This window comes from Tachypleus tridentatus, chromosome 4 (genome assembly GCF_004210375.1).
Source record: "Tachypleus tridentatus isolate NWPU-2018 chromosome 4, ASM421037v1, whole genome shotgun sequence".
NCBI lineage: Eukaryota > Metazoa > Arthropoda > Merostomata > Xiphosura > Limulidae > Tachypleus > Tachypleus tridentatus.
The window spans coordinates 2,242,620-2,258,004 of NC_134828.1; the positions used below are offsets into that span (position 1 = coordinate 2,242,620).

Sequence of the window (15,385 nt, forward strand, 5' to 3'; positions counted from 1 at the left end):
TTTATATATAGAAGTAGTTACATAGAGATACAACAGACAGTATTGTTATATTTATATATACAAGTAGTTACACAGAGGTACAACAGACAGTAGTTTTATATTATATATACAAGTTGTTACATAGAGGTACAACAGGCAGTATTGTTATATTTTATAGAAAATTAAAACAGAAATGGATGTTAAATTATAGGAAATTTTTGTTTTTCACGGGACAGAAGTCCAAGAACTGAAATATTTAATATGAGTTGCGTTCGTAAACTGAAAAACTATTAAAGTTATTTTTGTTTTTGACAGTTGTACAACCAGAATGCGTAATTACTTTTTAATTAAATCATTATTTTCACATTTTTCCATCTAAACTCTAAGTGTCTTTATTTGCTAATATATCTATTTCTTTTGTCTCAGTTATATTATATTATATTAGTCATTTATTTTTAAGTTTTTTCTAGTTACTTGTGTATTTATTTATTTGTTTCTCAGCTGTTTGCTTTACAAACTTGTACACTTATTTATTTCTGATGTTTGTCTCGACTTCGTAGTGTGATTGTTTATTTCTCATCTAACTTGAACATTTATTTATATCCTTCCTAGCTCATAGAACGACTCCAATTTTATCGAGTACAAATTCTAGCTTTTCGCCTCGTCACATCTTGACCGATTTGTGACTTGATTATTATTTCTGATTCGGAAAGTTAAAACGTTTTGACTGATATATTTGACCACGCCAGAGGTCTCATAGATTAATTTATTCCAATACTGCCTAAAATAATTGCAATTTGAGAGTAAACCTGTAGAGACCCTTATGAATAATAAAACTGAATCAGGTATACGCGCTCGGAACGCCAGGTGTTGCTGGCGCACAAAAGTATAGCTAAATAATAAGTAAAACAAAAGGTCACATGAATTAATTTACCCTAATCCTGCCTAAAAGAATTTATTGTACTGTGGATATTGGGGATTCTCTTTTGTTCATACTTTCTCTATATAAACTTGTACATTTGTTTATTTTAATGTTTCTTTACTAATTTAACAATTGTTTCTTTCTCTGCGTTTTTCTCTCTTAATTTGCACACTGACTAACTTGTGTTTTTTTCCCGTACTAACTTACTCACCTGTGTACAGTTATTTCATAAATTCATTTTCTACTTACTTACGCTTGTTTTTTTTTTGCTTTTGTTTGTATTATCTTGTTTATTTATCACGTCTTTTTATATTCTAACTTTTAGGCTTATTCATTTCTAGTAATATTTCTCGGTATGGCCAGGTTGGTAAAGGCGTGCTTCTCGTAATCCGAGGGTCGCGGGTTCGCATCCCCGTCGCGTCAAACATGCTCGCCCTTTTAGCTGTGGGGGCGTTATAAAGTTATGGTCAATCCCACTATTCGTTGGTAAAAGAGTAGCCCAAGAATTGGTGGTGGGTGATGATGACTAGTTGCCTTCTCTCTAGTCCTACATTGCTAAATTATGGACGGCTGGCGCAGATAGCCCTCGTGTAGCTTTGCGCGAAATTCAACAAATAAACTAGTAACTTACACGTTGTTAATTTTCATGTGTTCTATTTTCTGCTAAGTTATAAACTAATTGCTAATAATTAATCACATTTAACTAATCTAGTATTATCTTTAGCTAATTTTCTACAAATTATTGTATGGAGAATGGTATGAAAAAAATTCATTTGTGTTAGTTCTGGTGAGGTTAAATAAACCAGTTTTAGTTGTTATAAAAAATTCTTCATTTTTACTTATAAGCTCTTAAAATTACACTGAGTAATTTCACAGCAGAAGATAATAACTGTTTGTTTGTTTGTTTTGGAATTTCGCACAAAGCTACTCGAGGGCTATCTGTGCTAGCCGTCCCTAATTTAGCAGTGTAAGACTAGAGGGAAGGCAGCTAGTCATCACCACCCACCGCCAACTCTTGGGCTACTCTTTTACCAACGAATAGTGGGATTGACCGTCACATTATAACGCCCCCACGGCTGAAAGGGGGAGCATGTTTGGCGCGACGCGGGCTCGAACCCGCGACCCTCGGATTACGAGTCGCACGCCTTACGCGCTAAGATAAAAACTAACCTTTGCTACCCTCTTAGTTCGTGTGTAATAATGTTTCTCCACTTGGGAACAAATTCATTAAGTCAAAGGTGATTTTAAAGAAATGGAAAACTATCTTTTGTGATGGCAAATTGTGTAGTAATAGTTCACGAGTTTCCCGGCTTTGTGCTGTTGTAGTTTAGTAGTTAAAACTAGGATCTCTCCTGTTAACATTGTTTTATTTTGATATTATTTTATATATTACAGATTGTTTTAACTGTTGTTAGGCTTAGATTTAGAAGTTACACTTTAACTTTTTGCAGAGTAGAGTTAAACCTCTAGTTTAACGTTTTAGTTATCATTTTACTTATCGTATATAAGGGAATGGAAGCTCACACTTAACTGAAGAGAGAGAAAAAACCAATAATGTTTTCTTTTCCCTTTCTGTCTCTCATCGGCTTCACATTACAAACACTTGCTTTAGTATTGTTTGTGTATTGTATTTGATTTAATAAGTATTGGTGTTTTATAAATTTTACGTGGGAGTTATTTCTTTAAAACATCTCAGTTTGAGTTCATAGAGACTCAAACCCATATTCTTAGTTTTTCTTTTTTTACAACTCGCTTCAGAAACAAGAGATGACAGTTTCTTAGCAAATATAAATCTATTTTGAGATGTGCAGAAATTTTAAAAATTAGTAAGTGCGATGTCTTAGAGATGAGAATCCTCGGATTTGCTCAAGAATAATAAGTAGCGACATCTTTCGACTCTGAAAAATGGTATTGAGAAATAACGAAATACCAACTCTAAAATATTTTTAAATTACTGTAAACTGTTAATAACTCTTAATGTAGAGCTAGAAATATTAATTATACTTAAATTTTGAAATTTAATACACAGGTGTGTACTCAACATATGAAAAAGTGCTCACAGATCGTGTTGAAATTAATGCACACATTTTTAGGGTTAAGAGCATAACTTCATGGGTCCCTTTAATTCTAAATCCCCGTAATTTTGTTATGGCGCTACTAGTCAGATTAAATTAGAATAGTTAAAATAATGTCTTTACTCACCTTTAGTTTTTTATTTATTTTTCTGCCACAAAAACTGATGACAAAAAAACAGAACATATTCGTATTTTAAATAACATTGAATCAAAACGGTTTTAAGTTTTATACATTTAAAGAAACTTCTATGCAGAGACAATTTGACATTGGATAGAAAAATGTTTTGGTTTTGGGCAAAGCTATAGAAGTAGCCGTCTGTACGTTGTCCATCACAGGGATTATAAGTCCGAAAACTTACCGCTGACCACTGGAAAACTGTAAAAGAGTATGAAATATAATAATGTTATGTTTCGTGTATTGTATGTTTTTTATTTTAACTTGGGAGAGCAGTCACCTTCCCACAACTGTCTGCAGACAGTGAAGGGTGATATAGACTTGGGACGTTGTGGGCTTGAGCACCCACATCTCACTCTACTAATTTCTAATATTCTTATATAAAACAACTGAATTGAAGGTTAAGACTGATAGAAGGTGTATCCCTACCGCAATGTGGGTCCTACATTTTCAGTCACCTCCAAAATCTTGGATTCATTTTATAATCCCATATTGTAGCTTGTGTCCTACGATCTTTTTTTTAAATATGCAGCGTATTTTGTTTAGTTTTAATGTGTTTTGTTTATGGCTTAAAATTTTAATGTTATAATATAATTAATCAGAGGTTGTGATTTGCTGTTTTTAACAGTCCTATCTCAAGGTTGTGCTTACTTATTTGGTTTCATAAGTAATTATTTAATTTTACCAACACATATGAATATTTAATATTTCTATTCTACTGTATGAACCTTTTTTACGTTTAACATTTTTTATTTTTATGTTTTTTTTTAATATAATGTTTCTTTCTTTCCTTATACAAACCGTAATTTTAAGTTTAACCATCCAGGTTGTCTGGCAGGAAGGAGCTCCTGTAATATCCATCGTGTACAATACACCGTATAACCAGGTGGCGCCAGAGTCAGCTTTAATGGCTGCAACACTATACCCCAAGGAATTGGAAGCGTATGGATTCACAGAACTGCCACGTTTTTATATGCAAAAGTCATTTATGGACAGAGCTGATTCTGCTTTAGTAAGTGTTAAGAGAAAAAAAAACTACACGTTTCTAGCAATAAATATCACGTGCTGTTTGTTTTCCTTTTTAGATGATAAATTCTCTCGATAAAGACGTTATCAAAACACTTCTTCTGCTGTTTTAGAGAATGGTGTTCTAAGGTGTAAATATGGTGTTCTAAGATGTAAATATAAGATGCAAATATGGTGTTGTAAGGTGAAAATATGGTGTTCTAAGGTGTAAATATGGTGTTCTAAGATGCAAATATGGCGTTCTAAGGTGAAAATATGGTGTTCTAAGGTGTAAATATGGTGTTCTAAGATGCAAATATGGCGTTCTAAGGTAAAAATATGGTGTTCTAAGATGTAAATATAAGATGCAAATATGGTGTTGTAAGGTGAAAATATGGTGTTCTAAGGTGAAAATATGGTGTTCTAAGGTGTAAATATGGTGTTCTAAGATGCAAATATGGCGTTCTAAGGTAAAAATATGGTGTTATAAGGTGTAAATATAGTGTTTTATGATGTAAATATGATGTTCTAAGGCGTAAATATAAGCAATTTTGATTTAATCTGTAAATCATCAACTCCTTCTAACACCGTTGCATTATATTGTTTAGATTTATACTAGGCTCGGCATGGCTAGGTGGGTTACGGCGTTTGGCTCGTAATCTGAGAGTCGCGAGTTCGAATCCCTATCGCACCAAACATATTCGCCTTTTCAGCCTTGAGGGCATTATAATGTGACGGTCAATCCCATTATTCGTTGCTAAAAGAGTAGCCCAAGAGTTAGCGGTGGGTGATGATGACTAGCTGCCTTCCCTCTAGTCTTACACTGCTAAATTAGGGACGGCTAGCGCAAATAACCCACGAGTAGCTTTGAGCAAAATTCAAAAAATAAACAAACATTTTATATTTTTATCTATTTCAATAGTTTTGTTTGTTTGTTTTTGAAGTTCGCACAAAGCTACTCGAGGGCTATCTGCGCTAGCCGTCCCTAATTTAACAGTGTAAGACTAGAGGGAAGGCAACTAGTCATCACCACCAACTGCCAACTCTTGGGCTTCTCTTTTACCAACGAATAGTGGGATTGACCATCACATTATAACGCCCCCACGGCTGAAAGGGCGAGCATGTTTGGTGTGATGAGGATTCGAACCTACGACTTTCGGATTATGAGTCGAATGCCTTAACCATCTGCTCTACCGGGCTGTTTATGTACTTCTTAAATACAAAGCTACACAATGAGCCGTGTCTTCAAATACAAAGCTACACAATGTCTAATACAAGTATTGAAACCCACGTTTATGCGTTAGAAGCCCTCAGACTTCTCGGTTTTGTTGTTTCTGATTTCTCTAAAACTCATTTATTAACTGGGATCTTGTAACAAACGAATTCATGGATCCGTAAACACCTGTAAACATTAAGGGTTTAACAACACCTGTTGAAATCCTAATTCAACTTATTGCTGATAGTGAAGATGTTAAAATCGACATGATTGCGCCTTTTTAAACGTTTAGCAGATCTTAAAGGCCTAGGCCACGGATTATATTAGGATTTTTTAAAATATTCTAATAAACTGTTTGTAACAGATAACCCCTACAGTGACACGAGGTCTTGTTTAACTTCAACTTTTGAAAAAAAGAACAAAGTAAGCAGAAGAACAAGTTGGAATTGCTTTTATTACAAATAGAAGTTTGTACCATTGAAAAATATTAAACCGTTGGCTTATGACGTTTGACCGTTATAATAAATTGGTGAAATCGCTAATAGTTAGTTCACATTCCTTCTAGAGTACGAAGTTTTGTAAAATTATCATGTTTACAATAACTAATTGTGAAATAAACCTTTTACGTGTCGCAAAAAGAAAAGATTCGCCATTTAAAACTTAAACTAAATAAATAAATTATTGAATAAAAACTGGATGCCAAGCAGCACAATGAAAACATATTGACAAAAAGTTTCACAATCTGTTCTTAAACAGTAACAATTAAAACTAGAAACAATGCATAACCATTAGAATTATCTAACATTAACTGAAACTCAAAGATTGTACATGGATTAAAAACAATAATTATTTGTAAGTAATTCAACAGCAATAAACACTGTTGTCTAACAACAAGAGAAATGTAGTGATAGCTGTGAATTGTTTGTGGTTCCATCTTCGTTGGAAGTCCCAAGTTAGGCCTGGCAAGGCTCGATGATTGAGACAATTAACTTTGAAGTGGTTCCATCTTCGTTGGAAGTCCCAAGTTAGGCCTGGCAAGGCTCGATGATTAGTACAATTAACTCTGAAGTGGTTCAATCTTCGTTGGAAGTCCCAAGTTAGGCCTGGCAAGGCTCGATGATTAGGACAATTAACTCTGAAGTGGTTCCATCTTCGTTGGAAGTCCTAAGTTAGGCCTGGCAAGGCTCGATGATTAGGACAATTAACCCTGAAGATCACAGGTTCTAATTCCACCAAATATTCTCGCGCTTCCGGCCGTAGGGACATTACAATGTGACGGTCAATCCAACTATTCGGTGGCAAAAGAGTAGCCCAAGAATTGGCGGTGGGTGATGATTTACTAGTTACTTTTCCTCTAGTCTTTCACTTTTAAGTTATGAACGGCTAGCGCTTTTTCAAATTGAGTATATCGTTAGGCCTAATCTTTTGGGCTAACATTAGAGATATTATTTTGGTTTTTATATTTTTCCAATGTCACTGTGTGTACAGTTTTGACTTGAACCAAGGTTACTAGCTGTTGTGGTCCTTCAAGATGACATCACAGGTGTAGAACGTGTTGCTTTGCGTGAGGATTATTAACTTATGCATAAGAGTGAACATTATGCACATTAATATCACTGAAGGTTGTGAGGAAGTTAACTTAGGTTAGGGTAACTTAATGGGGGCTCACAATATAAAAGTTTTGAAACAATTGGTTTCGAGAATGCAATAGAGTACAAATGTCCTCTTTGAGCAATCCGCTAATCTTGAATGCTGGGGCCATCAGATCTATTAAAGGAAGTGCATTTCGAGAGGTGATTCTGCTCTGTGATTATCTTTTTAATGAAGTCGTAGCTGGCCAACAAGAAATATGTTGAAGCAGTATAAGAAACCCTATTTATTGAATAACTTAACCTTTATTATTATTATTATCTACGTCAGAGGTTGTTAACCTTTATGCTTGTATGAAACCCTTATTCGAAAATTTATTTGCCATGGAACCCCATCGTACATATAAGAGAAACGCATTATATGTATGATTATTATTAAAGGTGAAATTCAAATATGACATCAGGTTACATATTAAATCTATTATTATGTAAGTTTGAAGTTCTTAATATTATAAAAAAGTATATTAAACTAACCTCAATATCTCTAAGGATGAAAGATGCGACATCTTGTTCTCTAGTCATTAGTCATTCTTTAATATAATTACTTGCTCTTCGAGAACTAGAATTATTTGACATAGAATAGTCTCCATAACATCATACAGCTGATGTAGGATAAAAGTTTGATACACTTTAATATTATTCGTCTACAGAGTATTTCAATAACAATTCGGACCCATCCTGTCACATCCTTTCTTTTATAATTTGCTCATGGTTTCCCAAACGTCCATTTTCATTATATTTATAATTAACAGAAAACCTACATCTCAACCGATCGATTGACATTTTTATAACTTTGAGACCAGAAAAGAATTGTGACAAATACAGAACAGCGTCGGCTCTTTATTGGTATTACTACCATTACAGATTGTTTTATTGTGGAACCCAGGTTTTGAAACCATGATCTACATAACCAGGAAATATATACAGATTCATCTTACAGCTCTGAATTGGATAAATCAAACTAGAAACTACAGGGGTAGCTGTATGTCTCATGATCCTTTCCAGAACCAAACGTGGGTACGTTAAATTGGCGTTTCGTAGATTTCCCCTATAAAAATCAGTGGGTTTTGTGTCAAATCGAAGTTACACAACAAATAAATTCCATTTTATTAATAGCATTATTTAAAATAATTCAGAATTATTGAACGCCTAAAGGATTCCAAGTTCATGAATAACTGATGTTTCTAAGTATGAGCAGAAGGTAAAGTGTGTCTCGTTTTAACAACATTCTTAAAATGTTAATTTCTGAAATGCGGAGTTTTATAAACATGGTATGTTCCAAAAAACTATTAGTTGTTGCGTGAAAAGATGACTTAGTAAACGTTACATATTCTGAGAATAACCATCTCTTGGAACTGGTTAGTAAAGAGATGATCTGTGTGAACGTGACATGGACCAAAGATTGGAAACGATTGAAAATATCCTACTAACACTTTGATAACACTTTGAAATAATATCTCACTTTGTATTGACACTTTGAAATAATATCTCACTTTGTATTAACACTTTGAAATATCTCACTCAGCTACTTTGTATTAATACTTTGAAATAATATCTCACTCAGCTACTTTGTATTAACACTGACATAATATCTCACTCAGCTTCTTTGTATTAACACTGAAATAATATCTCACTCAGCTACTTTGTATTAACACTTTGAAATAATATCTCACTTTGTATTAACACTTTGAAATAATATCTCACTCAGCTACATTGTATTAACACTGAAATAATATCTCACTCAGCTTCCTTGTATTAACACTGAAATAATATCTCACTCAGCTACTTTGTATTAACACTTTGAAATAATATTTCACTCAGCTACTTTGTATTAACACTTTGAAATAATATCTCACTCAGCATCTTTGTATTAATACTGAAATAATATCCCACTCAGCTACTTTGTATTAACACTTTGAAATAATATCTCACTCAGCTTCTTTGTATTGACACTGAAATAATATCTCACTCAGCTTCATTGAATTAACACTGAAATAATATCTCACTCAGCTACTTTGTATTAACACTGAAATAATATCTCACTTTGTATTAACACTGAAATAATATCCCACTCAGCTACTTTGTATTAACACTTTGAAATAATATCTCACTTTGTATTAACACTGAAATAATATCCCACTCAGCTACTTTGTATTAACACTTTGAAATAATATCTCACTCAGCTTCTTTGTATTGACACTTTGAAATAATATCTCACTCAGCTTCATTGTATTAACACTGAAATAATATCTCACTCAGCTTCTTTGTATTAATACTGAAATAATATCCCACTCAGCTACTTTGTATTAACACTTTGAAATAATATCTCACTCAGCTTCTTTGTATTGACACTGAAATAATATCTCACTCAGCTTCATTGAATTAACACTGAAATAATATCTCACTCAGCTACTTTGTATTAACACTGAAATAATATCTCACTTTGTATTAACACTGAAATAATATCCCACTCAGCTACTTTGTATTAACACTTTGAAATAATATCTCACTTTGTATTAACACTGAAATAATATCCCACTCAGCTACTTTGTATTAACACTTTGAAATAATATCTCACTTTGTATTAACACTTTGAAATAATATCTCACTCAGCTACTTTGTATTAACACTGAAATAATATCTCATTCAGCTTCTTTGTATTAACACTGAAATAATATCTCATTCAGCTTCTTTGGATTAACACTGAAATAATATCTCACTCAGCTACTTTGTATTAACACTGAAATAATATCTCACTCAGCTTCTTTGTATTGACACTTTGAAATAATATCCCACTCAGCTACTTTGTATTAACACTTTGAAAAAATATCTCACTCAGCTACTTTGTATTAACACTTTGAAATAATATCCCACTCAGCTACTTTGTATTAACACTTTGAAATAATATCTCACTCAGCTTCTTTGTATTGACACTTTGAAATAATATCTCACTCAGCTTCATTGTATTAACACTGAAATAATATCTCATTCAGCTTCTTTGTATTAACACTGAAATAATATCTCATTCAGCCTCTTTGGATTAACACTGAAATAATATCTCACTCAGCTTCATTGTATTAACACTGAAATAATATCTCACTCAGCTTCTTTGTATTAACACTGAAATAATATCTCACTCAGCTTCTTTGTATTAACACTGAAATAATATCTCACTCAGCTTCTTTGTATTAACACTGAAATAATATCCCACTCAGCTTCTTTGTATTAACACTGAAATAATATCTCATTCAGCTACTTTGTATTAACACTGAAATAATATCCCACTCAGCTACTTTGTATTAACACTTTGAAATAATATCTCATTCAGCTACTTTGTATTAACACTGAAATAATATCCCACTCAGCTACTTTGTATTAACACTGAAATAATATCTCATTGAGCTTCTTTGGATTAACACTGAAATAATATCTCACTCAGCTTCATTGTATTAACACTGAAATAATATCTCACTCAGCTTCTTTGTATTAACACTGAAATAATATCTCACTCAGCTTCTTTGTATTAACACTGAAATAATATCCCACTCAGCTTCTTTGTATTAACACTGAAATAATATCTCATTCAGCTACTTTGTATTAACACTGAAATAATATCCCACTCAGCTACTTTGTATTAACACTTTGAAATAATATCTCACTTTGTATTAACACTTTGAATTAATATCTCATTCAGCGACTTTGTATTAACACAGAAATAATATCCCACTCAGCTACTTTGTATTAACACTTTGAAATAATATCTCACTTTGTATTAACACTTTGAAATAATATCCCACTCAGCTACTTTGTATTAACACTTTGAAATAATATCTCACTCAGCTTCTTTGTATTGACACTTTGAAATAATATCTCACTCAGCTACTTTGTATTAACACTGAAATAATATCTCACTCAGCTTCTTTGTATTGACACTTTGAAATAATATCCCACTCAGCTATTTTGTATTAACACTGAAATAATATCTCACTCAGCTTCATTGTATTAACACTGAAATAATATCCCACTCAGCTACTTTGTATTAACACTTGAAATAATATCTCACTCAGCTACTTTGTATTAACACTTTGAAATAACATCTCACTCAGCTACTTTGTAGTAATACTTTGAAATAATATCATAGGATACATCTATTATAAAGATATATCATAGTATACATCTATTATAAAGATATATCATAGGATACATCTATTACAAAGATATATCATAGAAAACATCTGTTATAAAGATATATCAAAGGATACATCTGTTATAAAGATATATCATAGGATACATCTGTTATAAAGATATATCATAGTATACATCTATTATAAAGATATATCATAGTATAAATCTATTACAAAGATATATCATAGTATACATCTGTTATAAAGATATATCATAGGATACATGTATTATAAAGATATATCATAGTATAAATCTATTACAAAGATATATCATAGTATACATCTGTTAGAAAGATATATCATAGGATACATGTATTATAAAGATATATCATAGGATACATCTATTATAAAGATATATGATAGGATACATCTATTATAAAGATATATCATAGTATACATCTATTATAAAGATATTGTAGTATACAATGTATTATAAAGATATATCATAGTATGTATCTATTATAAAGATATATCATAGGATACATCTATTAAGATATATCATAGTATACATCTATTATTAAGATATATCATAGTATGCATCTATTACAAAGATATATCACGGTATACATCTATTATAAAGATATATCATAGGATACATCTATTACAAAGATATATCATAGTATATATCTATTATAAAGATATATCATAGGATACATCTGTTATAAAGATATATCATAGTATACATCTATTATAAAGATGTATCATAGTATAAATCTATTACAAAGATATATCATAGTATACATCTGTTATAAAGATATATCATAGGATACATGTATTATAAAGATATATCATAGTATAAATCTATTACAAAGATATATCATAGTATACATCTGTTAGAAAGATATATCATAGGATACATGTATTATAAAGATATATCATAGGATACATCTATTATAAAGATATATGATAGGATACATCTATTATAAAGATATATCATAGTATACATCTATTATAAAGATATCGTAGTATACAATGTATTATAAAGATATATCATAGTATGTATCTATTATAAAGATATATCATAGGATACATATATTATAAAGATATATCATAGGATACATCTATTAAGATATATCATAGTATACATCTATTATTAAGATATATCATAGTATGCATCTATTACAAAGATATATCACGGTATACATCTATTATAAAGATATATCATAGGATACATCTATTACAAAGATATATCATAGTATATATCTATTATAAAGATATATCATAGGATACATCTGTTATAAAGATATATCATAGTATACATCTATTATAAAGATGTATCATAGTATAAATCTATTACAAAGATATATCATAGTATACATCTGTTATAAAGATATATCATAGGATACATGTATTATAAAGATATATCATAGTATAAATCTATTACAAAGATATATCATAGTATACATCTGTTAGAAAGATATATCATAGGATACATGTATTATAAAGATATATCATAGGATACATCTATTATAAAGATATATGATAGGATACATCTATTATAAAGATATATCATAGTATACATCTATTATAAAGATATCGTAGTATACAATGTATTATAAAGATATATCATAGTATGTATCTATTATAAAGATATATCATAGGATACATATATTATAAAGATATATCATAGGATACATCTATTAAGATATATCATAGTATACATCTATTATTAAGATATATCATAGTATGCATCTATTACAAAGATATATCATGGTATACATCTATTATAAAGATATATCATAGGATACATCTATTACAAAGATATATCATAGTATATATCTATTATAAAGATATATCATAGTATACATCTATTATAAAGATATATCATAGGATACATCTATTATAAAGATATATCATAGTATACATCTATTATAAAGATATATCATAGTATGCATCTATTATAAAGATATCGTAGTATACAATGTATTATAAAGATATATCATAGTATGTATCTATTATAAAGATATATCATAGGATACATCTATTAAGATATATCATAGTATATATCTATTATTAAGATATATCATAGGATACATCTATTATAAAGATATATCATAGGATACATCTATTATAAAGATATATCATAGTATAATCAGTGATAACGAGAAACCCACTTGTTGAGAAAATATATATGCAAAAACGGCTCGTTTGGGCTGAGAAAACACTTTTACATAGAAAAGCGAACAACGTTTCGACCTTCTTCGGTCATCATAGTATACATCTATTATAAAGATATCGTAGTATACAATGTATTATAAAGATATATCGAAACTCTTTTTGTTTCTGTTGGTTTTGTTCTTTCCACTATCGACAACACCAGAGATTTTGGTATGTTGTTAACATATCAGCTTTCTCGCGTAACTGGTCTCTACCATTGTGATAACTTCTTTGTCTGTACCATTGTGATAACTTCTTTGTCTCTACCATTGTGAATACTTCTTTGTCTCTACCATTGTGATAACTTCTTTTGTTTTCATCAGGTTCTGCTGAGCCGCTCCTGTCCACGATTACATACGTTGATCATCCGAGAAAGGATTTCAACTTCTACCTTACTTCTAATCGCCTTTTATGGTCGTAGTCTACGGAGGATACTAGTCCGGCGAAACGCCATTATCAAACGCTGTGATTGGCCCAAAAATCCCGAGTGGTCAACTGATTTTTATCTATGGCTTCGACACGCCTCCCAGTCCTACGAAAGAACGGCAACTGAAATTTCTCAAATGTTAAACTGTCGCTGGGCACCACTGACAGACCAAGAGTTTAAATCCCTCACTTTTTACTTGTCTCATTACGTGTCTTGAAAACCCCATCTGTGATGCATGCGAACTTTTATGTAGTTTTAACTGCTTCTCTGTTGTTATTCTTAAGGCCTTAAGAAGTGTAAAACAAATCATCACCTTTTCCTAAGATATTCAGTTGTGCCTTCTTAACTGGGAAGTTGTTTTTAGGACTATTTTCTACACTATTTTCAATCGAACACAAGAAACGAGGCCCGAAATGTTTATTCCTTGATCAAGTACAAGTTACAAATGTTGAAAAGCGCTACTTCCCTATTTTTTAACTGTCTACATTTTTGAATCGTCACATGCAATAAGCATGACTATTTTTAGACTGAACTATCTACTGGAAGAAAGTAAGTTTCTTTAATCACAGTTTATAATATTAGTACTTAAAAAAAACTCCTTGGTTATCTAGTGAACCTTTCAACACTCAAGTTCTGACAGAATTACTTTGAAGAATCTTTCCACGTTCTTTTTAACGACTATTAAGTTGATTTAAACTGGACAAAAGACGATTTATCAGTATCTGCACGCTGTTAACATGGTTACCTGCCAGTCTTTTTATGTACGTTTTTATCCAACGTTTTCTATAGCTTTTCAACCTAAAGAACCTTTCGAAGGCAATAGCTTGACCCTGTCCAATGTAAATGGCGTCCCTATGAACCATCCTACCTTGGTGACAACAATTTAACAAACCACCATACGCCGACTTTATTCCCTGTTCACTTCTTGGTCTGTCCTACTTGAGTTGTGATAACAATCTGCATAATAAAATTCAGTATCTGTTTGTATCATTTAACTTCTCCTAAACCGACGGACTCACCAAATTCTAAACTGTGTGAAACAAATCTTCAAGCACTCGAGGTTTTCACAGAGGTAAAACTTGTCACCTATTGGGCCAAAGGTTCGTTTGTCAAAAGTATCAACAGCGTGCGCCTTTCTTATCTCATTATTGTTTGTGTTCCTTCCAATTATTTTATAAAACCTAATATCAAACATCATTGATAGGTTTGATACTGAAATATTTTAGTAATAAACTCAAACGGGAAGTTACAAGACGTAGAATAAATTTCACGTATTTACATAATATATCTTATTGTCTGTTTGGTTTTTTAAATAAAAGGGTTTTACATAGTAAAATGGTAATAATAACTAATATCTGTTAATATTAACTAATGTTTGTTAATAATAACTAATGTCTGTTAATATTAACTAATGTCTGTTAATATTAACTAATGTTTGTTAATAATAACTAATGTCTGTTAATAATAACAAATGTCTGTTAATAATAACTAATGTCTGTTAATATTAACAAATGGCTGTTAATATTAGCTAATGTCTGCTAATATTAACAAATGTCTGTTAATAATAACTAATGTTTGTTAATAATAACAAATGTC

General features: G+C 31.2%; 1 protein-coding gene across 1 annotated transcript in view; it reads left to right on the forward strand.

The window, feature by feature from the left end:
• LOC143248440 (uncharacterized) overlaps positions 1 to 15,076 on the forward strand; it is a 29,710-nt gene extending 14,634 nt beyond the window's left edge. Inside the window, exons 3-4 of the mRNA XM_076496796.1 lie at positions 3,978 to 4,163; positions 13,686 to 15,076. Coding sequence (XP_076352911.1) covers positions 3,978 to 4,163; positions 13,686 to 14,006 — 507 coding nt within the window. The 3' untranslated portion in view covers positions 14,007 to 15,076. The remainder of the gene's footprint in view (positions 1 to 3,977; positions 4,164 to 13,685) is intronic.
• The last annotated feature ends 309 nt before the right edge of the window (positions 15,077 to 15,385 follow it).